The sequence below is a fragment of the Sinohyriopsis cumingii genome, chromosome 5 (assembly GCF_028554795.1).
Source record: "Sinohyriopsis cumingii isolate HCF-2022 chromosome 5, ASM2855479v2, whole genome shotgun sequence".
Lineage (NCBI taxonomy): Eukaryota > Metazoa > Mollusca > Bivalvia > Unionida > Unionidae > Sinohyriopsis > Sinohyriopsis cumingii.
In genome coordinates this window covers 105125970-105146401 of record NC_142965.1, presented here as the reverse complement: position 1 = coordinate 105146401, position 20432 = coordinate 105125970, and the positions used below count along the sequence as shown (strand labels likewise).

The 20432-nt window shown below is 34.7% G+C and overlaps 1 protein-coding gene across 3 annotated transcripts in view; it reads left to right on the top strand.

Annotated features, from left to right (window-relative positions):
* LOC149799926 (protein O-mannosyl-transferase TMTC4-like) overlaps positions 1–20432 on the top strand; it is a 117184-nt gene that overhangs the window by 40861 nt on the left and 55891 nt on the right. For 2 of the 3 annotated variants that reach the window (XM_089959382.1, XM_089959381.1), the window contains exons 2-4: positions 7097–7529; positions 13614–13833; positions 18883–18970. In XM_089959382.1, coding sequence (XP_089815508.1) covers positions 7114–7529; positions 13614–13833; positions 18883–18970 — 724 coding nt within the window. In that variant the 5' untranslated portion in view covers positions 7097–7113. Of the gene's footprint in view, positions 1–6765; positions 6901–7096; positions 7530–13613; positions 13834–18882; positions 18971–20432 lie in introns of those variants that run through there. The other variant, XM_089959383.1, reaches the window with a different exon arrangement.

Sequence of the window (20432 nt, the reverse complement as noted above, 5' to 3'; positions counted from 1 at the left end):
ATCCTGCAAGTTTGTCTACGTTCCATCCGGGATTATCTTGCGCGACTCGGTTAAGCAATTTCACATGATCATCAAAACTGATTGCACAGTCGCGTTTCATCACATGATATCCGCTGGTGGTTTCGAAAACGAGAATATCTTCGCCGAAATATTCCAGGAGATCATCCTGCGACGGCACTTTCGAGTCAATATCGATTACGGGATATCTCAGTCGTTGACGCGGTATTATTTCATTGACGAGAACCCCTCCGTGAAACTGTTCCAGGTCAGGATTTGTCAAATACACATAAAATCTTATACCGGATTGTATTATCACTCCCGGTTGCAATTCTTGGTGCGCAAGCGCACTCGCCCGTGAAATCGAAGATTTGAGAATCAAAGATTGAGAAACGCTCTGCGTTTCCCGTGACAGTAATTTCATCGCAGTCTTTTTCTTTCGAGTTTGTATTACCTGAATTTCGTCTGTGAAGTTCAAGGGACTTCCATCGGAGATTCCCGAGTAATATTTGACCAGATCATCATAATTTTCAATTTCATTATAGTTATCATCATAAATACGATCTTTGCAGCTAAAAAAGTTATCATCGGCGGTGAAATCTTCGATTTCCGCATCGTAATCGCTGTCATTATCAGACATATATATCATAAAAAGTTAATCTAATTGAAAGTTACATATTATATAATATGCCGTATCACAAACTTGCCGTTAATAAATGCAACTGGTTATTTTACGGAAAAACCAATCGTTGTAATAAAAATTGTATGAAAGAATTATGCAGCTATCACAGCTGGGTTTCCAGAACCACATCATCGCCGGGTCCTCATCCGTGCATTCGATGCGGAAAAGGTGTGAGCGGTAAATTGCGAGTCTGCGCTGGATGTGGCGCTCAGCGATATCGTAATTACTGCACGTATTGTCGCACCCGCGGTCGTGTTCCAATGTCCGAAGAAGAATTCTTTGGTAGCGATGCTTGCATCGCCAATGCCGCGCATTCCTCTGAGGAATCTTCGATGAGAAACGCGTTGCGTTTCCAGAGCGGTGTTAACACCGCCGAAAACTGATTCGTAATATTTGCCTCAATTATATATATATATTATATATTATGTTCGAAGTCAGCGAACAAACTCCTGTTGATGTCATTGCAGCATATGCGCGCAGATATCCACGGCAACAATTGAATGTCGTCGGTGGTACCGTCAAGACTCGTGTTTATGGTCGTAATCTTGTTTGTAAGATTTTCCAGACTCGTGATAATTTCGCCAGGGCGCGTGTCAGTGAAAGATATCACACGCGTAAAATGCAAAATATAAAATAATTTCTGGCGCGTTAACGCGCTCGTGGAAATGCTTCGGTGAGCGGTGTTAACACCGCCGAGGAAATGCTTCGCTGTTCTCTGAAAACTCAAAGAGTTTCCGCGTTTTTATTCTCTTTATTTATTTTTTTGATGTTCGGAGTCGCTTGGCCCCTCGTAGAGCAGCAGAGGGGGCGAATCCTACAAAATACTTTTCCGAAATACCCCTCTCACTGAAACTATTCTGAATAAAAGTGTTATTTCGTCGAAATAAGCCCTCTATCGGGAATAGTTTCAGTGGAGGGGTTTATTGTGAAAATAGTTTCGGTCTGTTCGCCCCCTCTGCTGCTCAAGGTCATGCAATGTTAGACATGCTATGTTTAGTATTCAGTGGTTGTTGTTGTTGTTGTTGTGGGGTTTAGCGCCATTTTTCAGCACACGATAGGCTATGCAAAATGGCCAGTATTAATGGTGAAGGAAGAACCCAGGAAAACCCGGGGAACAACCACCAAAAATTACCCCACAGCAAGGCCAGATCGAAGGTGGAGCAGATGAAATGGTTGCTTCAGGGCCTCTGCCAGCTTGTACACAGTTGGGGGCACTGCAGTGCATTGAAATGGTAACAAACGTATTCAGGAGGGGGCTGCTTTTTTAAATTGCTCCAAGGCCTCCTTCCACCGTAAGCCAGTATTTCCAACAGTGTTAAAATCCTTTTACAGATCACTGCAGTGAAGCTTCTTGTTGTTGTTGGGTTTAACGCCGTTTTTCAGCACATGATAGACTATACATGGCAGCCAGTATTAATGGTGGAGGAAGAACCCGAGAAACCCTGGAAAGAACCACCGACCCATGAGAAGCTTATTGGCAAGCTTTCTCACATACCCACATTTGCCGAATCCAAGACTCGAACCCACGCAAACAGAGGTGAGATGGCAGTGATCCATAACGGAGAGCGCTTTAGACCACACGGGGCCCCCATTGAAGCTTGTCTTAGTGAACACTTCCTGTAGGGGACACCTGTTAATAAAGAAAATGTTTATCAGCCCCTTTTTTGGGGAGCCTATTTACATATTTAACTTGTTTATGAAGATCATCTGTCTGTAAAGAAAGAAAACTGGTCTCTTTAGTGTCATTTACTTACAGAGTTCACCATATTTGGACAAAATACCGGGAATGGGTCATGTCCTAATAAGTCTAGATCCACTTACTTCAGAACATTATTTGCAAATTATTACAGTACTATGAAAGGTATGTTTCAACACCTGTATTGATAAGTGACTTGTGTGTGTTAGCTGTTGTTTGTGTACACAGACAATAAATCCAGGTGATAAAACTTACAAATCTCCCATGATCTTGTTGAACTTATTGGGACATTGACTTGTCCGATATATATTAAAGAGGCTGCACTTCTTTGAAGTTGATGTGAAAGTACTTGCTGTAAATGCAGTTTTGTCAAAAACCATATTGATAATATACCATATTTACTTGCTTATAAAACAAGTCCAACTGCAAACTGCACAGACATACCTCTGCTAGTGCATAATGGGCCAGAAGATATGAATCTATACAGTTTGCTAGGAGTAATCAGTAGAACAAACAGGATAGATCTTGATCTGTAGGTGCATTATGTTACAGCAGATCAGGTTCTTTGTTACTTGCAGTTTGACTTGACTTGTAAGCGAGTACAATATGGTAAGAGACTGACTGTGGTGGCATCCATTAGATTTCTTTTTAACAGAGAGAGTGTGTGATTGCAAGTCTAAGCTTTTATTTTGGTATCAAATGTTAATGTGGTAGTGCATTTTAATTTAAAATTAAATGTCAGTTCCAGGTTTTGATGAAATATTGATTGCCAGTTCCAGCATTTAAATGGATAGCATATTCAGTCTGAGCTTTCAGTGAAATAAGCATGCTTCAATCCATCATTTCTTGTCCCAGGTTCTAATTTGATTTAATTAGATACCAGATTTTACAAAAGATTGATTGATTTTGCAAAGGATTGTTTGAGTATAATGTTTAGAGAACAATAATGATCTGATATAATAAGGTACATTTGAGCACTTGAAAACCATAAATTAAAACTTGATAGACTTGTCAAGTGATTTCCAAATTTCTTGAAAAGTCTGCAAAAATGGGAATCCCATTCACAATTGTGTCAAATTCTGCGAATGTCACAATTATTTTATAAATTCCTTGTGTTTTATGATAATGGACGGAATGAATATACTTCTTTTTTATGCATACGAACCATTTGCATATTATGCCATCTGACTTGCACTTGCATTTGCGTACACCTCTAGACCCCAATCTCTGTAGAAGCTTGCTTGCATATGAAATGTCCCAGCTCTTCCCTCCTGTCTGATAATCAAAGCTTTTTTATTTGTGTGACATCCCTAAGGTAATATTTTGTTTTTGTTTTTACAGCACAAAATTGGGTATTAATCCTGCTACCATTGTATTTAGAATATGATGTTCAGTTGTCAATAATAAGCCATACCAGTAGATGAACTCATCAGGCTCCCACCAGTTAAACCTACTACTTGTACCACAGGTCATTTGTTTGAGGCAGGGATTTTAATTCTAAGCTCCTTGTGAGAACAAAAGATTGTGCTCATAGAGTGTGACCACAGTGGTTTCAAAAGCCCCTGTTGGGAACCCCATGTCATCGTACCTGTATACTTAGAAGAGAAGAAACTCCTCATTGTGGCTGAATGAATGAGCATATTAAGAATTCATTGTAAATGTAGATTCAAATGAATGTTTTCAAAATAATACATAGGAGATTAGCAGTATTGTAATTGACTTTTAGAAAAATAAATGATGATTTAACAGATGAAGACCACATAAAGTTTGAAAAATCAGGCTAGATGAAATTCTCCACTCAAGTAAATAACATGTTAATTTATATCAAATGTGCCCGCCAATATACATATTGCTTTGAACAGAAGTTACCCTATGTACAAAGAGAAATACTTCCTTGAAGAAAGTATCCATTAAATATTTAAGGGGATATGGAATGTATAATAACATGGTAAATGATAAAAAAAGAATGAGATTTTTTATGGTGGGAGTCAAGTCTCTCAAGACAGGTGGTCACTCAAAGCAGTGGTCTTTCAAGACAGAATTTATGACAGTCAACCTCCAAAACCTTAAATATACCCAAAAGCTCTTGAGATCTTATTGTGTAGTGTCATAAGAGGTGAGAAAGGGTATATTAAGTTCATACTCTCTTTTTTTCTTTCTTTTGTTGTTATTATTATTATTATTATTATTATTCACACCTGGGATGTAAGATAGTTAGACAAATTATCTATTTGCAGATTTTTGGTGATAAGATTTATTTTCTTCCTTTTATTGAAAGTGAACCACATTTGCATGAATTAATGTTTGTTTCTTTGAGAAAAATATTGCCATTATTACTCAACAACACGTTTATATGATAATTAGATATGCACTCTCTGTATAATTAATTAAGTAATCTGTATTGGTCTGATACAACAATTTGAAGCTGACTGCATTACAGTGCACAAAATATTATTGAATCATCCTTTCTAGTCTGTGTTCCAGTAGGTGCTATAAAATATTTGGGTAAAAGAGTAAACATCTTAATGTTCATGATTTATAATACTGTTACATAGGAATAAAATGAAATCAAGACTGGTCATAATGTACAGAAAATCTGGAATTCATTTTAGTTTTTATTTATATTTTTATTCTTCAAGAAAACAAAATTGTAGTGTTGACAAGTGAAAAATAATGTTAGTTGAGAAACTGGAAACCAAGCTATGGATTTTCGCCATCTTGGTGGGAAGTGTAGTCAGTTTTCAGATGGTGGCAGCATGGATAATTTGTTAAAGGCTTGGCAAAATGTTTCATTTACAAATATTTCCTAAACCCCTGGACAGATTTTCATCATGCTTACAAGAATCATTATGAAGCTAAGACAATTCAGTCAGTGACATGTGCATTTCCCTTTTTTCTTTATGGCCAAGGTCACAATCATAAAAAGTATTCCTTTAGGTTTTGGTTAAAACTTTCTTCAGTTGTTTATATTAACTAAACCCCATGATGAATTTTATACATACTTTGAATGAATGATAATGAAGTTGAGACAATTCATTCTGTGACACACATTCTCACATATTTGATCTTCATATCAAGGTCAGGGTCATATGGCAATTTGCATTCAGGTTTTGATTAGTTCCTTTGTTTGCTTACATTTACATTTCTTAAAGACATTGATGGATTTTATTTATACGTTATAAGAGTAATTATGAAGCTAAGACAAATTATTCTGTGACATGAGCAAACAACCCTTTGACCTTGTGGGCAAAGTCACATATTTTACAGCCGTACTTTGATCAAGGACTCATCATTTTGGCCTTGACCTTCATATATTTTAGGCCTTTCACACAAAAGAGCACCTTGCTGCACAGGTTTTTGTTTAGAAAACAAATCCAGTCAGAGACTTGTTTCTTTTCCAGACATAATGAGACTCCATGATTATTTATAGCTAATACATAATTCTCCATTGATTTGGTGTGGTTTTATGTTAAAAGGGTTGGTTTGCAACTTCATGCATAGGCAAGAAAAGTAAATTATTTTGATTATGGACCCTCCATGTTGGTGAGACCGGGCTTATTATATAGGGGGAATTGGACCTGTTCCCTTCTGGTCATGAAGGCAACATATTAACCGTTGAACTTCCACAGCTTCTTATGGAAAGGTAACTTTATTCCAAAAATGAATGAATTTTCATGTATCAGTGTTTCCCTTTACCGTCCTTTGTGCTTCATTCAGAGACCCACACATTTTTAACTTGACCCCCAGTTCTGATACCAAAGTGGTCTAGTGGCAAGTTATAGACCTCTTATGCTGCAGACAAACAAAGTTGAAATCCCACAATATGTATAGTTTTGTTTTCCTCATTTTTTTTCTGATAAGCTGTTTGTTCTGCCTTCAATTAGGAAAGAGAATTACGTTACAACTGATATTTTCTGTGCAAATATACACAAGATGCAGCAGAAAATAAACAGTAAATTACTAACATCTTATTGCATGAAATACAGCAAAAAATCTAGCACTTCAATCTGCATATACATATTGTAAGACATGGATATGTGAGAAATGTTGCCCTGAGTAGCTTCTTGTGGGTCGATGGTTCTTCACAGGGTTTTCCTGGGTTCTTCCTCCACCAGTTATACTGGCTGCCATGTATAACTTATCTTGTGCTGAAAAATGGCATTAAACCCTACAACTACAACAACAACAACATATTGTTAGCCAATGTGTTTGATCGTAAAATAAAAAGAAACTTTACTTGCTCCAACTGAATAATGGATATATAATCTGAAGTAATTTCAGACACTTAGGAATGTTATCACAGTGAGCAGTCAGATGACACAGTGTTGAAGAGTCCTGTATAGATAACGTCAACATTTGCCTGTGCATTTAAGTTAAACAACTACAGGCTGTAGATTTGATCCATAATTTTTTCAGATGTGAACTGACCTGCACATTTTCTGTAAAGGGGATGTATTTTAGCCCATTAGAATCAAAGTCTAAGTCATGACTAATTAGCCATTGGTGCTACAAATACGATACAGTGGTGAGAAATAGCATGGAAATATTTGAACTGAAAATATTATCTGGTAGTTTTTAGATATTAGAATAATGAGAAAATGTTCCCTGTTACTAGACATTTTTTTATGGTTTTACCTGCTCACATTTTTCTTTCAATGACACACAAAAATGCCTATACACTTTTAAATTGAAGCTAATGTTATATTTCCTTATATTTCCAGAATGAAGAATCAGGATAATGAGAAAGGTGCAAATGAATGGAACATTGACAAATTTCTCTTCAAGCACCACACAGAATGGTGTTTCAAAACAGAATGGTGTTGCATACACTAAACAGAATTGTGTCTACACGAAACATAATGGCGACAGCTGTCATCAACAGATGTTACAAAAGAATCCGGAGAACTTTTTACCGATTCCAAGACTAAAATTCAGATCAGCTGCAGTTCTTGTGTTCACAGTGTCGGTTGTGTGTTTTTGTGTGAGTTATGATGGTGACTTTGTGTTTGATGATAGTGAGGCTGTAGTTGGCAACAAAGACCTTTTACCAGAATCTTCCATCACAGATCTCTTTTACCATGATTTTTGGGGAAGCAAGCTGGATTCAAAAACTAGTCATAAATCATACCGACCACTCACTGTGTTGACGTTTAGGTAAGTAAGTAATTTATCTTTTGGACATCGTTATTCAGTTCCATTTTTGCAGAGAAAGATTGCTAGGAATATTTACATATGATATCAAATTTGTAATCAGTATTCACAAATGGTTGGCAGGTATAAATAATTTCAATGATTCAGCATTAAAAATTTACTTTTTAAAAACAAAGAAAACCAAAATGCTTTGTTCATGCATAACAAATGAAATGGAATGCTTTGATTCATTGCAGTCACATTTGACTTTCTAGCATATTGATGGACCATATCAGAAAGACCGACAAGTAAATTATTTTTACTTTTTTCGTTAAATTCCTGCTTTTAGCTCAGATTTTTTGTATCCAGCATACCTTATGTTATACATGTATCTGGAATCATGAACTTTTAATAAGGGGGCATTTTAATGAGTACTACACTGTCATCAGAAATATAAAGATCATTACGATCCATATTTCATGTTTAAATATGTAGGTCACTATGATCCAAATTTGATGATTATTTACATCTTTATTAGTACTATATCCTTGCAAAAACGAAAGTCCCTGTGACCCACATTTTACAATTTACTGGCTTACTGGTAGGTTATGTTGTTGTATTTAGCTCATGGCTGTATAGGTTTTGGCATGCATCAGTGTATTTACATATGGTACTTTCCTGTCTAGAATCTTGAAAGTTGTGCTTTCATCCTGACAAGCACTACCCTGTCATTTCATGCCCATATTTTACTCTCCATGCTACATCTGAATTCATCATTATCTACAGGGAAAATTGCATTGCATACAATACAGTAGTGTACTTCTTTAATTGGACATTTATCAACATAAGAAAGTATTTGTCCAAAGTCCAAAACAGATCCTACTTATGTATTAGGAAACAATTGCTTCATTGTATCAAGAATATCCTTGCAAGCACTTGACGATAAATTATTTCTTAAGAAACCAGACAAAATGGACAAAGCCTGCAATTCCAGCTCTGGCAATTTCACATCTTTATCTGTAGATTAGATATCTACATTTTCATTTTCATCCTCTCTTGATGGGAATTCATCATCTTCAGTTTCATCTTCATCAGATAGGGATTCATCATCATCCAAGTCTGATGAGCTTAAGTCAGAGCTATCAGACAAGTGAACAGACACGTTACTGCCCTCCAAGTCTGAATCTTGGTTTTCAGTATGAAGAGGTGAATACAATCTTTTTGCAGGTGACTAGAAGGTGATGGTGAATTACCTCTGCTAATACATGTACTCAATTCTTTATCAAGATATTCCGATGAACAACCTTAAAGAAAACAAATAATACAACTGAATATTTCTCTATTGTCTGAAGTTTTGTATTTTTAACAAAGATACAGGAAACTATCAATTCTGGTTTTTTATATATCTACTATGGTGAATTCCATATCACTGTAGAGAAAAATCTTTTCAGAGAATGAAGAGCTTGACTATACATGTACCTTTAAACATGAAAGAAACTGACAACTATACATGGATTTTTAAAACATGTCTCCCCATCACCCATATATGTATAAAAAGACGAAGGTTAATAACCTGCCAAAAAGTGATGTATCAGCATGATAACATGACCATCTTCCAATGATGACAATTCACCAGGCTAAATATCAAATCTATTCATTACTAAATATCAAATCTATTCAATGCTAAATATCAAATCTATTCAATCAAAGATTTTGGTCTCTGTGTTATCACAAGATTTTATGATGGATGGACGGACAGACACTACCAAAACAATATGTCACCCCCTGGAAGGGAGGCACAACTAGCAACTACAAACAGTATAATTCGAATGGAACACATTTTCAGAACAAGTTACTTGCCTATAAACTAAAACTGACAGCTGAAAATGTTCTTAATTTAATTTCCACTTTCAAACAGATTTAGAATTGACATGTACAAATGTACAGTATAAAGTTATTATTGACGTACAAACGTACAGTATAAAGTATTATATTCTGAACATGTTGAACATTATACAGTATCATACCTGCATCAGAAGAATCCGTCGCTGGCAATAACACATCAGAATGTTCTGTGGCTTTAAATAAAGGTTCAAGTGATTTTCTTGTATTGCCAAGGTTTTTTCCACATAGAAATAGTTTGAACAGGCACTGCAACTGAGTCATCATCTTTGTACAGTTTTCTATTTCTTGTTGACACTGACAACCTCCCAATAAATTAATGTATTTGTAAATTAATTGTGTGTGTTAAGACAAACAAACAATTAAACAACAACAACACTAAATACCTAGTATGTATAAATTTTGATAAATCAAGGTCAGTCTGGTAATTAAATATTAGCTTTTACATTTTTTATTTTAACCTTTTGAAACAAGAATTATAAATCATTTTATATTGTTTCAATGCAACCACTCCGGAACTGGCCTAGTGGTTAGAGTGTCTGCCCTGTATGCAGGAGGATGTGGGTTTGATCCCCGACAGAGTCATACCAAAGACTTATAAAAAAGGTACTAACAGCTGCCTCGCTTGACACTCAGCATTAAGAGGTTAGTGTTAGGACTGGTCGGCCTGGTGTCAGGATAAATGTGACTGTGTGGGACATCATGCTACATGGCTGGGGCATGATGCCCCAGTGCTAGACATCACTATAAACTGCCATGCTGCAGACATTTTAGCGGTATGACTGGAAAATTGTTAAAGTTATGTTAAAAATCCAAATCACACACACACACACTCACACATATTGTTTCAATGCACATGTTCGATAAGGTATCCAATAGCTGTAATTTTACACTCACTGCCTTAAATTAATATGTGAGGTAGGTAGGGCTGCAGAGAAAATAGAGAAAAAACATAAGGTATTCAAATATATTAATACTGAAAATGAAGGAAAAACATATACAAGAACAGTAATTGAAATTAAATTTAATACTTATTCAAATCAATCCTTCATTTGAGTACAACTTTTAAAAAAAAACTTTCAGATCCTTCTGAAAGCACTTTTCATTTTGTCCATGCATTTTTAATCCAAAAGAACAACAATCCTGTAAAACACTATAACTATTTCTTGAAACATTTTTATTAATGAAACACTAATTACAGCAGAGTATTAAAGCTCACACTTCACAGATTTTTGGACAAAGCCACTGTATCAGCATTGTGTCAATCAAGTCTCATTTTACTCACAAATTATTCTCGGGTAAATAATCCCCAAATTGCTGAATTAAACAAGTCCAGCTTTCTCAAAACCACTGATAATTAGGTCTGGTCTTTCACGCCTTGTCGTGTGAGCTGCAATTATCCATTCAGTGTGAACTGGCTTAATTAATGAGGTTGCAAGGTTTACTAATACTATGCATTGATCGTCACCAGTAACATCTTCTTCCGTAATGGCGTCCATGACCTATTTAGTATATAACTTGTGGAAGTGTGACTTTAATTCTTCTTTGTACTCTATATACTGTCAAGTCTAGTGGCTGAAGTCGGTGTGTACAAGAGGCAGGCACAAACATTAGCTGCCTGGTAAGCAAGCGCCTGCGCCATGTTCGCAGCTTCTGATGGGTTAGGAAGTCCAGGAACCAAGGGGATCTAAGTTGAATTTTACCACTCTTAAGCTACTGTGTTAACGCCATGATCATCAGAATGTACTGATGGTGCAACTTGACGGTTTAAGTAACAGATCATTCATATGTACTTTAATATACCCGATTTGCATAGTGTTGTTGGCTGTGTCAGCTTGCTTTGATGTGGAGCACTCAAATATAAACATGGCAAAAGCAATTAATCTTGACAGGTGTTTTATTTGTGCTCATAGAGATGGAAGTATTGTTTTAGTGTTGTTGGCTGCATTGGCGTTGACTGATGTTATTCACTTGGTCGAAAACAAGGGTATATGTATTGAATTTGCCAGGTCTTTGATTTGTACTCATACAGGTGGTAGTATTGTTTTAAACATTAAATTGACTGCCATTCCCAAAACACATCAATGTATGTATGACAGTTTGCATTCCATGCAGCATGGGTATCTTGCAGGAATTCATGTTTTTCCTTAAAATCGCAACATCAATATTGCTGAGTGAGTATAACCTGTGTTCACTCTTAGCAACATGTTTCACACAAACTGTTATTTTGATGGGTTTTTGTGACACTTCCGTCCTACATAGCTGTCATTACTACAGATATAAAAGCCTTTCAATGACTTCTTCTCCAAAGCTAGCAGAATTTGATCATATGTGATTGAGAGCATCCTGGAATGAAGACCTTGTAAACTTAAGCAAAATTTGTCTGATCTCGATCATACATGCGTGCCATTTCTAAAAATAAAAAGCCTTTTTATGACTTCTCAAGAGAATTTTACTAAAACATTTGGTATTAAAGGCTTGCAGATTTGCACAACAGATGCTGATCTGCCATTCAATATGGCCACTGTTACTAAAAATAGAAAATCTCTTAAACAATCTCTTTGCCAGTACCACTGAACAGCATCTTGATCACATTTGACTGACATGTAGATCATTAAAATTTATATAGATGATGCCAATCTTCCCTCAGATATGGCCACCATCAATAAAAATATAAAATTCTTCAAACAATTTCTCCACAGTAATGCTCAACATTAAATTTAACAGAGAACATTCTGACATACAGTGCTTTCATGATTGAACAAATTAATACTGATTCACTATCAGCCATTAATTAAGGTTTATTGACAGAAGTCAACCTAGTGTAAAGACGATTCAGTTTGTACACATGATGTCTATCCATCATCAGGTATGACCACTGTACTATAAATAGAAACACTTTAAACAATTTATTCTCCAAAAGCACAGAATTTGACCAACTTTGACAGAAACTGTCCTGGAATGAAGGACTTTAATATTTTGTACAGATTATATTGAGTTGTCATCAAAAATATGGCAATCATTACTAAAAACAAAAACACTTTACAGTTACTTGATAAAAATAAATTAAGGGTAACAGAATTTGACATGATTTTACAGAAATCATCCTTTGCACAAATGGATTTGAATTTTATACAGATTATGTTAATCAGCCATCAAAATAAAGCTGGTGTTACTAAAAGTAGAAAATGCCATAACTTCTCAAAAACAACTTCACAGAATGATACAGAATAACAGAAACAATTCTGTGCTGAATTAAGGCCTTCTGTACTGTTATAAATGATGCCAGTCCATCATCAAATGTAGCTGCTAAAATTATTTACAAAGAATGCTGAATAGAATTAGATCAACATATTCAAAGTATTTTGGGGCCCAGAGTGGTCTAAAGCGCTCTCAGTTACAGATCACTGCCATCATACCTCTGTCTGCGTGGGTTTGAGTCTCAGATTGGGCTAATGTGGGTATGTGAGAAAGCTTGCCAGTAGCTTCTCATGGGTTGGTGGTTCTTTCTGTTTTTTTTTCGGGGTTCTTCCTCCACCATTAATACTGGCTGCCATGTATAGCCTATCGTGTGCTAAAAAATGGCGTTAAACCCTACAACAACAACCATTTTATATTGGACACATGATGGTGCTTAAAGAGACAGAAAAACCTTGAAACATTTGTTTTTATAAAATTAGTACCTTTGGAAGAATGTTTCATACTTAAATCATTATACTAATCCAGATTTCTCAGTTGAGCAGATATCAGCCAGGGGGAATGATCACAGGGACACTTGTGCTTCTTGTTTTAAGTTGTAGGTCTTCTCCTTAATGCAATATTAGAATCAAGGCACAATCTAATAAAGGTTATTTTTCATTTACAAATTTAGTGATATATTAACCAGGAGGCCTGAATCCCATGGCATTCCATGTACCACAATGTAATGACGGTTGTTTTTCATTTTGCAGATTTAGCCATGTGTTATCAGGAGGCCTGAATCCCATTGCATTCCATGTACCACAATGTATTATGATGGTTATTTTTCATTTTGCAGATTTAGCCATGTGTTATCAGGAGGCCTGAATCCCATTGCATTCCATGTACCACAATGTATTATGATGGTTATTTTTCATTTTGTAGATTTAGCCATGTGTTATCAGGAGGCCTGAATCCCATTGCATTCAATGTACCACAATGTAATGATGGTTATTTTTCATTTTGCAGATTTAGCCATGTGTTATCAGGAGGCCTGAATCCCATTGCATTCCATGTTCCAAATATTGTCCTTAATGCCATCATCAGTGTCCTGATGCTAGGCATATTTTCCATCCTGTTTGGAGGCTATGCCCTTGATGCCGAGAGTGGGAAGCTGTTATTCTCTGCACCAAAGTCAGCTTTGTTGTGTGCTGTCCTGTTTGCTGTTCATCCCATCCACACTGAAAGTGTAAGTTGGACATCATCTGATTGCTTGCCTCCAGGGTTTCATTCAGAAAACATGACTCATGAATAAAACTTAAATCTAGAATCAAGCAATCCGATTGGATGAAATTTAAGTGTGAGATAAGTTTGACTGACATGGCTGAACATGAATGAAACTTTGATTAAATTTCAACCTCATTGCAGTGTTTTCACCATTGCATGCAGCTTAATAAATCTCTCTTTAAAAACGTGTAATTTAATGAAAATTTCACTATTTATTTGCTATGAGCATAATGAAATTTATGACATTAAGCCATTGTCACCTGGAGATTCATTTCATTTTTGCCTGGTCTAAGAAATGTATATTTTGAGGGTTACTTCTGATTGCATCCAAATACGCTTTCAAGATATTTTGGTTTAAACAGATGCTTCATTGTACAAAAGATGTCATTTTTGATTGGCTATAACCTTGTGCATATGCAGAAGTGTGAAAATTTTACTTTCTTTTTACTTGTTGGATGGATGATTTTCATGTCCAGACACCTTTTACTCCAAAATCACTTATCCTACTTTTTGCAGTAGTTTGTCTGTCTATGTGCAATTTGGACTGGTTTGCTTAAGATCAAGTGCCAGAAGTTCTAAAATCTGGTAATTTTTGGCCCAACAAAATCAGGTCTAACAAATTTAGTTTTTCCCCACTTTTTTAAAAATGTGAATAGGAAGTCTACATTTTTTTATATCACTGCAGAACTACACTTTTCTCTTTTCTTTAATAACACCTGTTTCAGTGTATCGTAAATGATGATGTTACAGGGCTTGGAAGTAGACTATAGTATTACCTCAGTCACATAAACAATCTGATGATAAAAATGCTTGATTTCTAGATCTACTCTCTTAATCAAGTGCCTGACTGATTTTATCCAGTTGAGCAGTTAGAAGCATTTTTAGATTATCTAGTTATTAAAAGCATTTTACCAGCCTGCTCTTGGCAATGATGTATGCTGGCAGACATGCAATTTAAAATTCATTAATAATATCTCTGCCTGTACAATCAGTACTAATACGTACAATGCTGTGCTATTGTTGCAACACATGGTTGTTGCCACTGTGATGATAATAATGATAAAAAAATTGTAAGTTTCATCTTTAGTCATTAAAACTAGTTTATCACACAATTGTTTGTTGAAACATATTATAAGAAGTTTTTCATAGTGTTCTGATATAAAATTGTCCATCCAACTCCTCACAAATTGAAGGAAAAAAAACCTCATGAAAATGACAGTGTAAATATCCTGGAGAATTCACACCATTGTATTTTCATACAAGTTGCATTTCATAAATGCATGAATTGGAATCAGGTAAAAAAATTGATATTTTGATTAATCTTAGAACTTTTAATTGGGAGAAAATATATTTTAAATCCATGTATAATCTTATCTTGTGCTGAAAAATGGCCTTAAAGCCAATACAGCAACAACATGAAAATGTTGACTGCCTTGCTTAGAAGGTCTTGGCAGGACAGTAACCAGTCAACAATATAGTTAGGACAGTAACCAGTCAACAATATAGTTAGGACAGTAACCAGTCAGCGATATAGTTAGGACAGTAACCAGTCAACAATAAAGTTAGGACAGTAACCAGTCAACAATATAGTTAGGACAGTAACCAGTCAACAATAGGGGCATCTGAAGGACATAGAGCAAGTCTTAGTGAAGTGGGCAGCACACCTTTACATGTTTACTGTATTTGTACAAGATTTTAAGTTATAATAAAAAAATAATGACTCTTTCAACAGTGCAAAAACATTCTAAAATATTTCATTCAGTTACAACAAAAAAAAACAACAAATACAAATTCAGAAATAAGTGTCATGTCTTTTACATTTGCTTTTATGCACTTATGTTTCTGATACAGATGCATCAAGATATATGCATGATCCATATTGTCATAAGTCTGGGAGAACCACATTTTTCTGTGCATTACTGTAGCTTGCCAACACGTATATACATGTACTGAATAACATTTATGTACAACTATATTATTCACCTAGCTGTAGGCAAATAAGTCTCAGTTGTAAAACATTAAAAGAATATGTCAACCTTTATTAAAAGTGAACACCACCAAGATGAAATCTTTCATCTTGAATTTTTTCCCACACCTCCACTCTAGATAAAACTATAACATGCAAACAGTCATGTACAGAACCATCGAACTGATCCCAGTGCGTGTAGTCTGGTACCCAAACTTGAGTCTGATCCCAGTGTGTGTAGTCTGGCATCCAAGCTTGAATTCTGATCCCCGTGTGTGTAGTTGGGTATCCAAGCTTGAATAAGACTAATACCAAACTAAATTAAATTCCAATACATATATATAAAAAATCAGAACAGTATACAACACATGAAATAATAATGTTTTGTGCCAATGTTTTCTGTTTTTGGTTGTTTTGAAAAAATATGTCAACCTTTATTAAAAGTGAACACCATCAAGATGAAATCTTTTATCTTGAATTTTTTCCCACACCTCACTCTAGATATATATATATATATATATCCACTGAAACTAATATTCCTGTATAGGTGACTTGGTGTGGGTTTTAGTATTTTCCACATTGAAGGCATTAATAAAATTTTTTTAGATAAAGACTTCACTTTAATGATTTTCTCTTTCAGTAAAACATGAGATATTTTTTTATTTTAGCATTTGAGTCAAATCATAACCATGTAACTTGTTGAGGCTATTTCTAATGCAAGCTACATGTATTACCCCACTTTTTGAAAGATGTATCAGTCAGTCACATCATTGTGGATCTATAGTTGCATCCGAAAATATCAGCATATAAATGAAATTGTTTGAAATGATGACTGAAAATTACATGACATTACAATTATAATTTGGCTGCACTAAAACCATTGTGTCCATAAACAGTGTCTGAAGACATATAGAAAATATGGTAGCATTAGAGTTGGTGTGTGCAGTGTTATCAGTTTTCATCCTTTTTAAACTTTGTAACAGTTGGAACCTTCTTTATGTTTTTTGAAGGTTTTAATTAATGTACTTCACTGAATTAAATTTAAGCTTTCAGTCTTATCATTAAATTGACTAAAATTATCACTGCTCCGGTGGCCTAGTGGTTAGAGCGTCCGCTTCAGATGCGGGAGGTCGTGGGTTCAATCGATAGCCAAGTCATAGCAAAGACTTACAGAAATGGTACTAACAGTTGCCTCGCTTGGTGCTTAGCATCAAGAGGTTGATGTTATGACTGGTTGACCTGGTGTCAGGATAATGTGACTGGGTGGGTCATAATGCTACATGTCTGCAGCATGATGCCCCAGTACTAGACATTATTATAAACTGCCACATTGCAGACATCGTAGCAATACGACTGAAAAATTGTTAAATTGTTACATGTATTCTTTGGCACTCAGTCAGTTATCCTACAAAATAAAATATACATGTATTCTATGGTATTCAATCAACTACCCTACAAAACAACATATGCATGTATTCTTTGGTACTTAATTATTTATCCTACAAAACAACATATATGTGTATTCTTTGGTACTCAATCAATCATCCTACAAAACAACATATACATGTATTCTTTGGTATTCAATCAATTACCCTACAAAACAACATATACATGTATTCTTTGGTATTCAATCAATCATCCTACAAAACAACATATACATGTATTCTTTGGTACTAAATCAATTATCCTACAAAACAACATATACATGTATTCTTTGGTATTCAATCAATCATCTTACAAAACAACATATACATGTATTCTTTAGTACTTAATTATTTATCCTACAAAACAACATACACATGTATTCTTTGGTACTAAATCAATTATCCTACAAAACAACATATACATGTATTCTTTGGTACTCGGTCAATTATCTTACAGAATAACATGTAAATGTATTCTTTGGTACTCAGTCAATAATCCTACAAAACAACATATATATGTATTATTTGGCACTCAATCAATTATCTTACATAATAACCTGTACATGTATTCTTTGGTTCTCAATCAGTTATCCTATTAAACAACATGGACATTTATTCTTTGGTACTTAAATAATTATCCTACAGAATAGCATGTAAATGTGTTATTTGGTACTCAATCAATTATCTTACAGAATGGCATATACATGTATTCTTTAATTATCTTACAGAATAACATGTACTTGTATTCTTTTGGTACTCAATCAATTATCTTACAGAATAACATATACATGTATCCTTTCGTACTTAATTATCTTACAGAATAACATGTACATGTATTCTTTGGTACTCAATCAATTATTCTATAAAGCAACATATACATGTAGTCTTTTGTACTTAATTAATTATCCTGCAAAATAACATGTACATGTATTCTTTGGTACTCAATCAATTATCCTACAAAATAACATGTACATGTATTCTTTGGTACCAACACAGTTATCCTGCAAAATAACATTCAGTGTACTTGGGTTCTATGGTACAAGGGTTTTATATTACAGAGGCAGTCCAAACTGATTCTCGGTTAATAATTTAAATTTTAGGAAATTGACTGTCACATATAACAAAATTATTTTGCTGCCAACATATCAAACATTAATTTACAATAATTTACAATTTTGTCTATAGGCATTTACAATATAATCTTTTAAAATTGTAAATCATTAGTATCACTAGCATCCATCTGGGTAGTCACAATATTTTCAGAGTAAATTTGTTGGCTAGTTTTTTGTGTTCAGATTTGTGCTTAAGTTTATTGCATTAAAGTTTTTTTGTTTTATGTTAAAGATTTGTGTCACATTTTGTGTACTGAAGCAATTTGTTGAAGTCTTTTGTGGTAAAGGTTTCTTAAAGTGATTTTGAGTTAAATTTGTATGCTAGTTTTTTGTATTAAATTTATGAATTGAAGCACTGAATTCAAGTTAAAGATTTTGCAAGTCAGATACAGTGGGGGGTACCTGAAAGTATAATGCAGGGATGAAATGCACAACCCATTCTGTGAAATCTTTGTTCTCTATCCTTTTGTGCATTTTCTTTTTACAATAATTCCAGCTTATCTTTTTAGGTAGCTGGTGTAGTTGGAAGAGCTGATCTCCTATGTGCATTGCTGTTTCTACTTTCATTGTACCTGTATATCAAAGCATGTGCCATCAGTAAGTATCGTGTGTGGATGTGTTTTTATTCTATATTATTTGCCACAAATTGATTTGCCTCATTCTTGCAGACTTCAGTTTGGACCCCCAGAATGCTCAGTTTACATCTTTTTTTTATACACACTACTCATTAACTCTCAGTGATATCTAAAATCTGCACCCTGTATATAAAAAGAAAATATATATTATAGCCTCAAAAGATCCTAAAGTTTTAGGGATTGTATTTAAAAAATGTTTGAATTTGAAAAGATAAAATGGCTTTATGTTGAAAGTTCCTTGAATTTATAGGAGGAAATGCAAAATGTTAAAATTATGTATATATATATATATTATATGTCAAATTTTACCTTAATAATATTTTAATATTAATGTATTTGCAAAGTTGGGAGGATCAATTACAAAGTAATGTGCAAAACATATTAAACGGTTATTGATGTTTCCACTAAAGGAGAAGGAGTCTTAAAGCTTAATTTGAGAGGATCACATGATTAAATTTGTCTGCTATCAACTTTGCACTCAATTCTCAGAGCATTGATAACAAGTGTTACATATCTGTCCATATGTGGAGTTGGTTCCTTTTTTTCTTCAATCTATTTATGTTGTAAAAAATAAAGTAACTTATGAGAAGAATTCGTTTTGCATAAGATAAAATACTCCTTAAAAGTTTGTGGAAGTTCTTGAAAAATTCTGAAAAAGTACTTGAAAAAAAATCTCCAGGCAGCATGGACCATGTTCATCATAACTTTCTTATCAGATGTTCTGTCTAGGACATTTCCATTCCTTCACATAGATCACCACAGTGTCAGGACAGATGTGCCATTGCATTGCTTACAGTCCCTTCAAAGTATGCCAGATATTTATAAATAATACTTGCAGTATTTAAATATGAATTAACTCAAATAATTACACTGGTCAACAGTGAAATCATTACTGACTTGAAAAGGCCCTAATCTGTAGTATTTTGGTGTGCCGAACACGAATATAATCGTGAAAAATTTGTATTGGCTCTCGTTTTGAAGATATTCATATACCTCATTTTCTATGTTTCACTGTGTAAATTTCTCCAGTAGGACTGCAGCAACATCCGGAATAATGATGTAACATTGCATAATACCATCATGCTCACATCATCCACAGTTGATTGCATCATTTTCTGATGCAATGCAATACTAATGCCATGCGGCTGCTGAAGTAAGTTGACGTCAGCAGTGTACTATACATGTGTAGGCCTATTATACTAATGCCAGGCGGCTGCTGAAGCTGACGTAAGCAGTGTACTATATAAAGCCCAATCAGATAGGTTCAGCATTTAAAATATTTTAGACGTTGTGCGAGACAGTTCAAGCTACTGTTACATAAAACTTATTATTTTATCCATTTACGTACAATAAAGAACAGTAATGCCTCGAAAGTGTGTTAATACCGCGGACAATTTTTGCTATATTTGTGGGGAAGTGACATT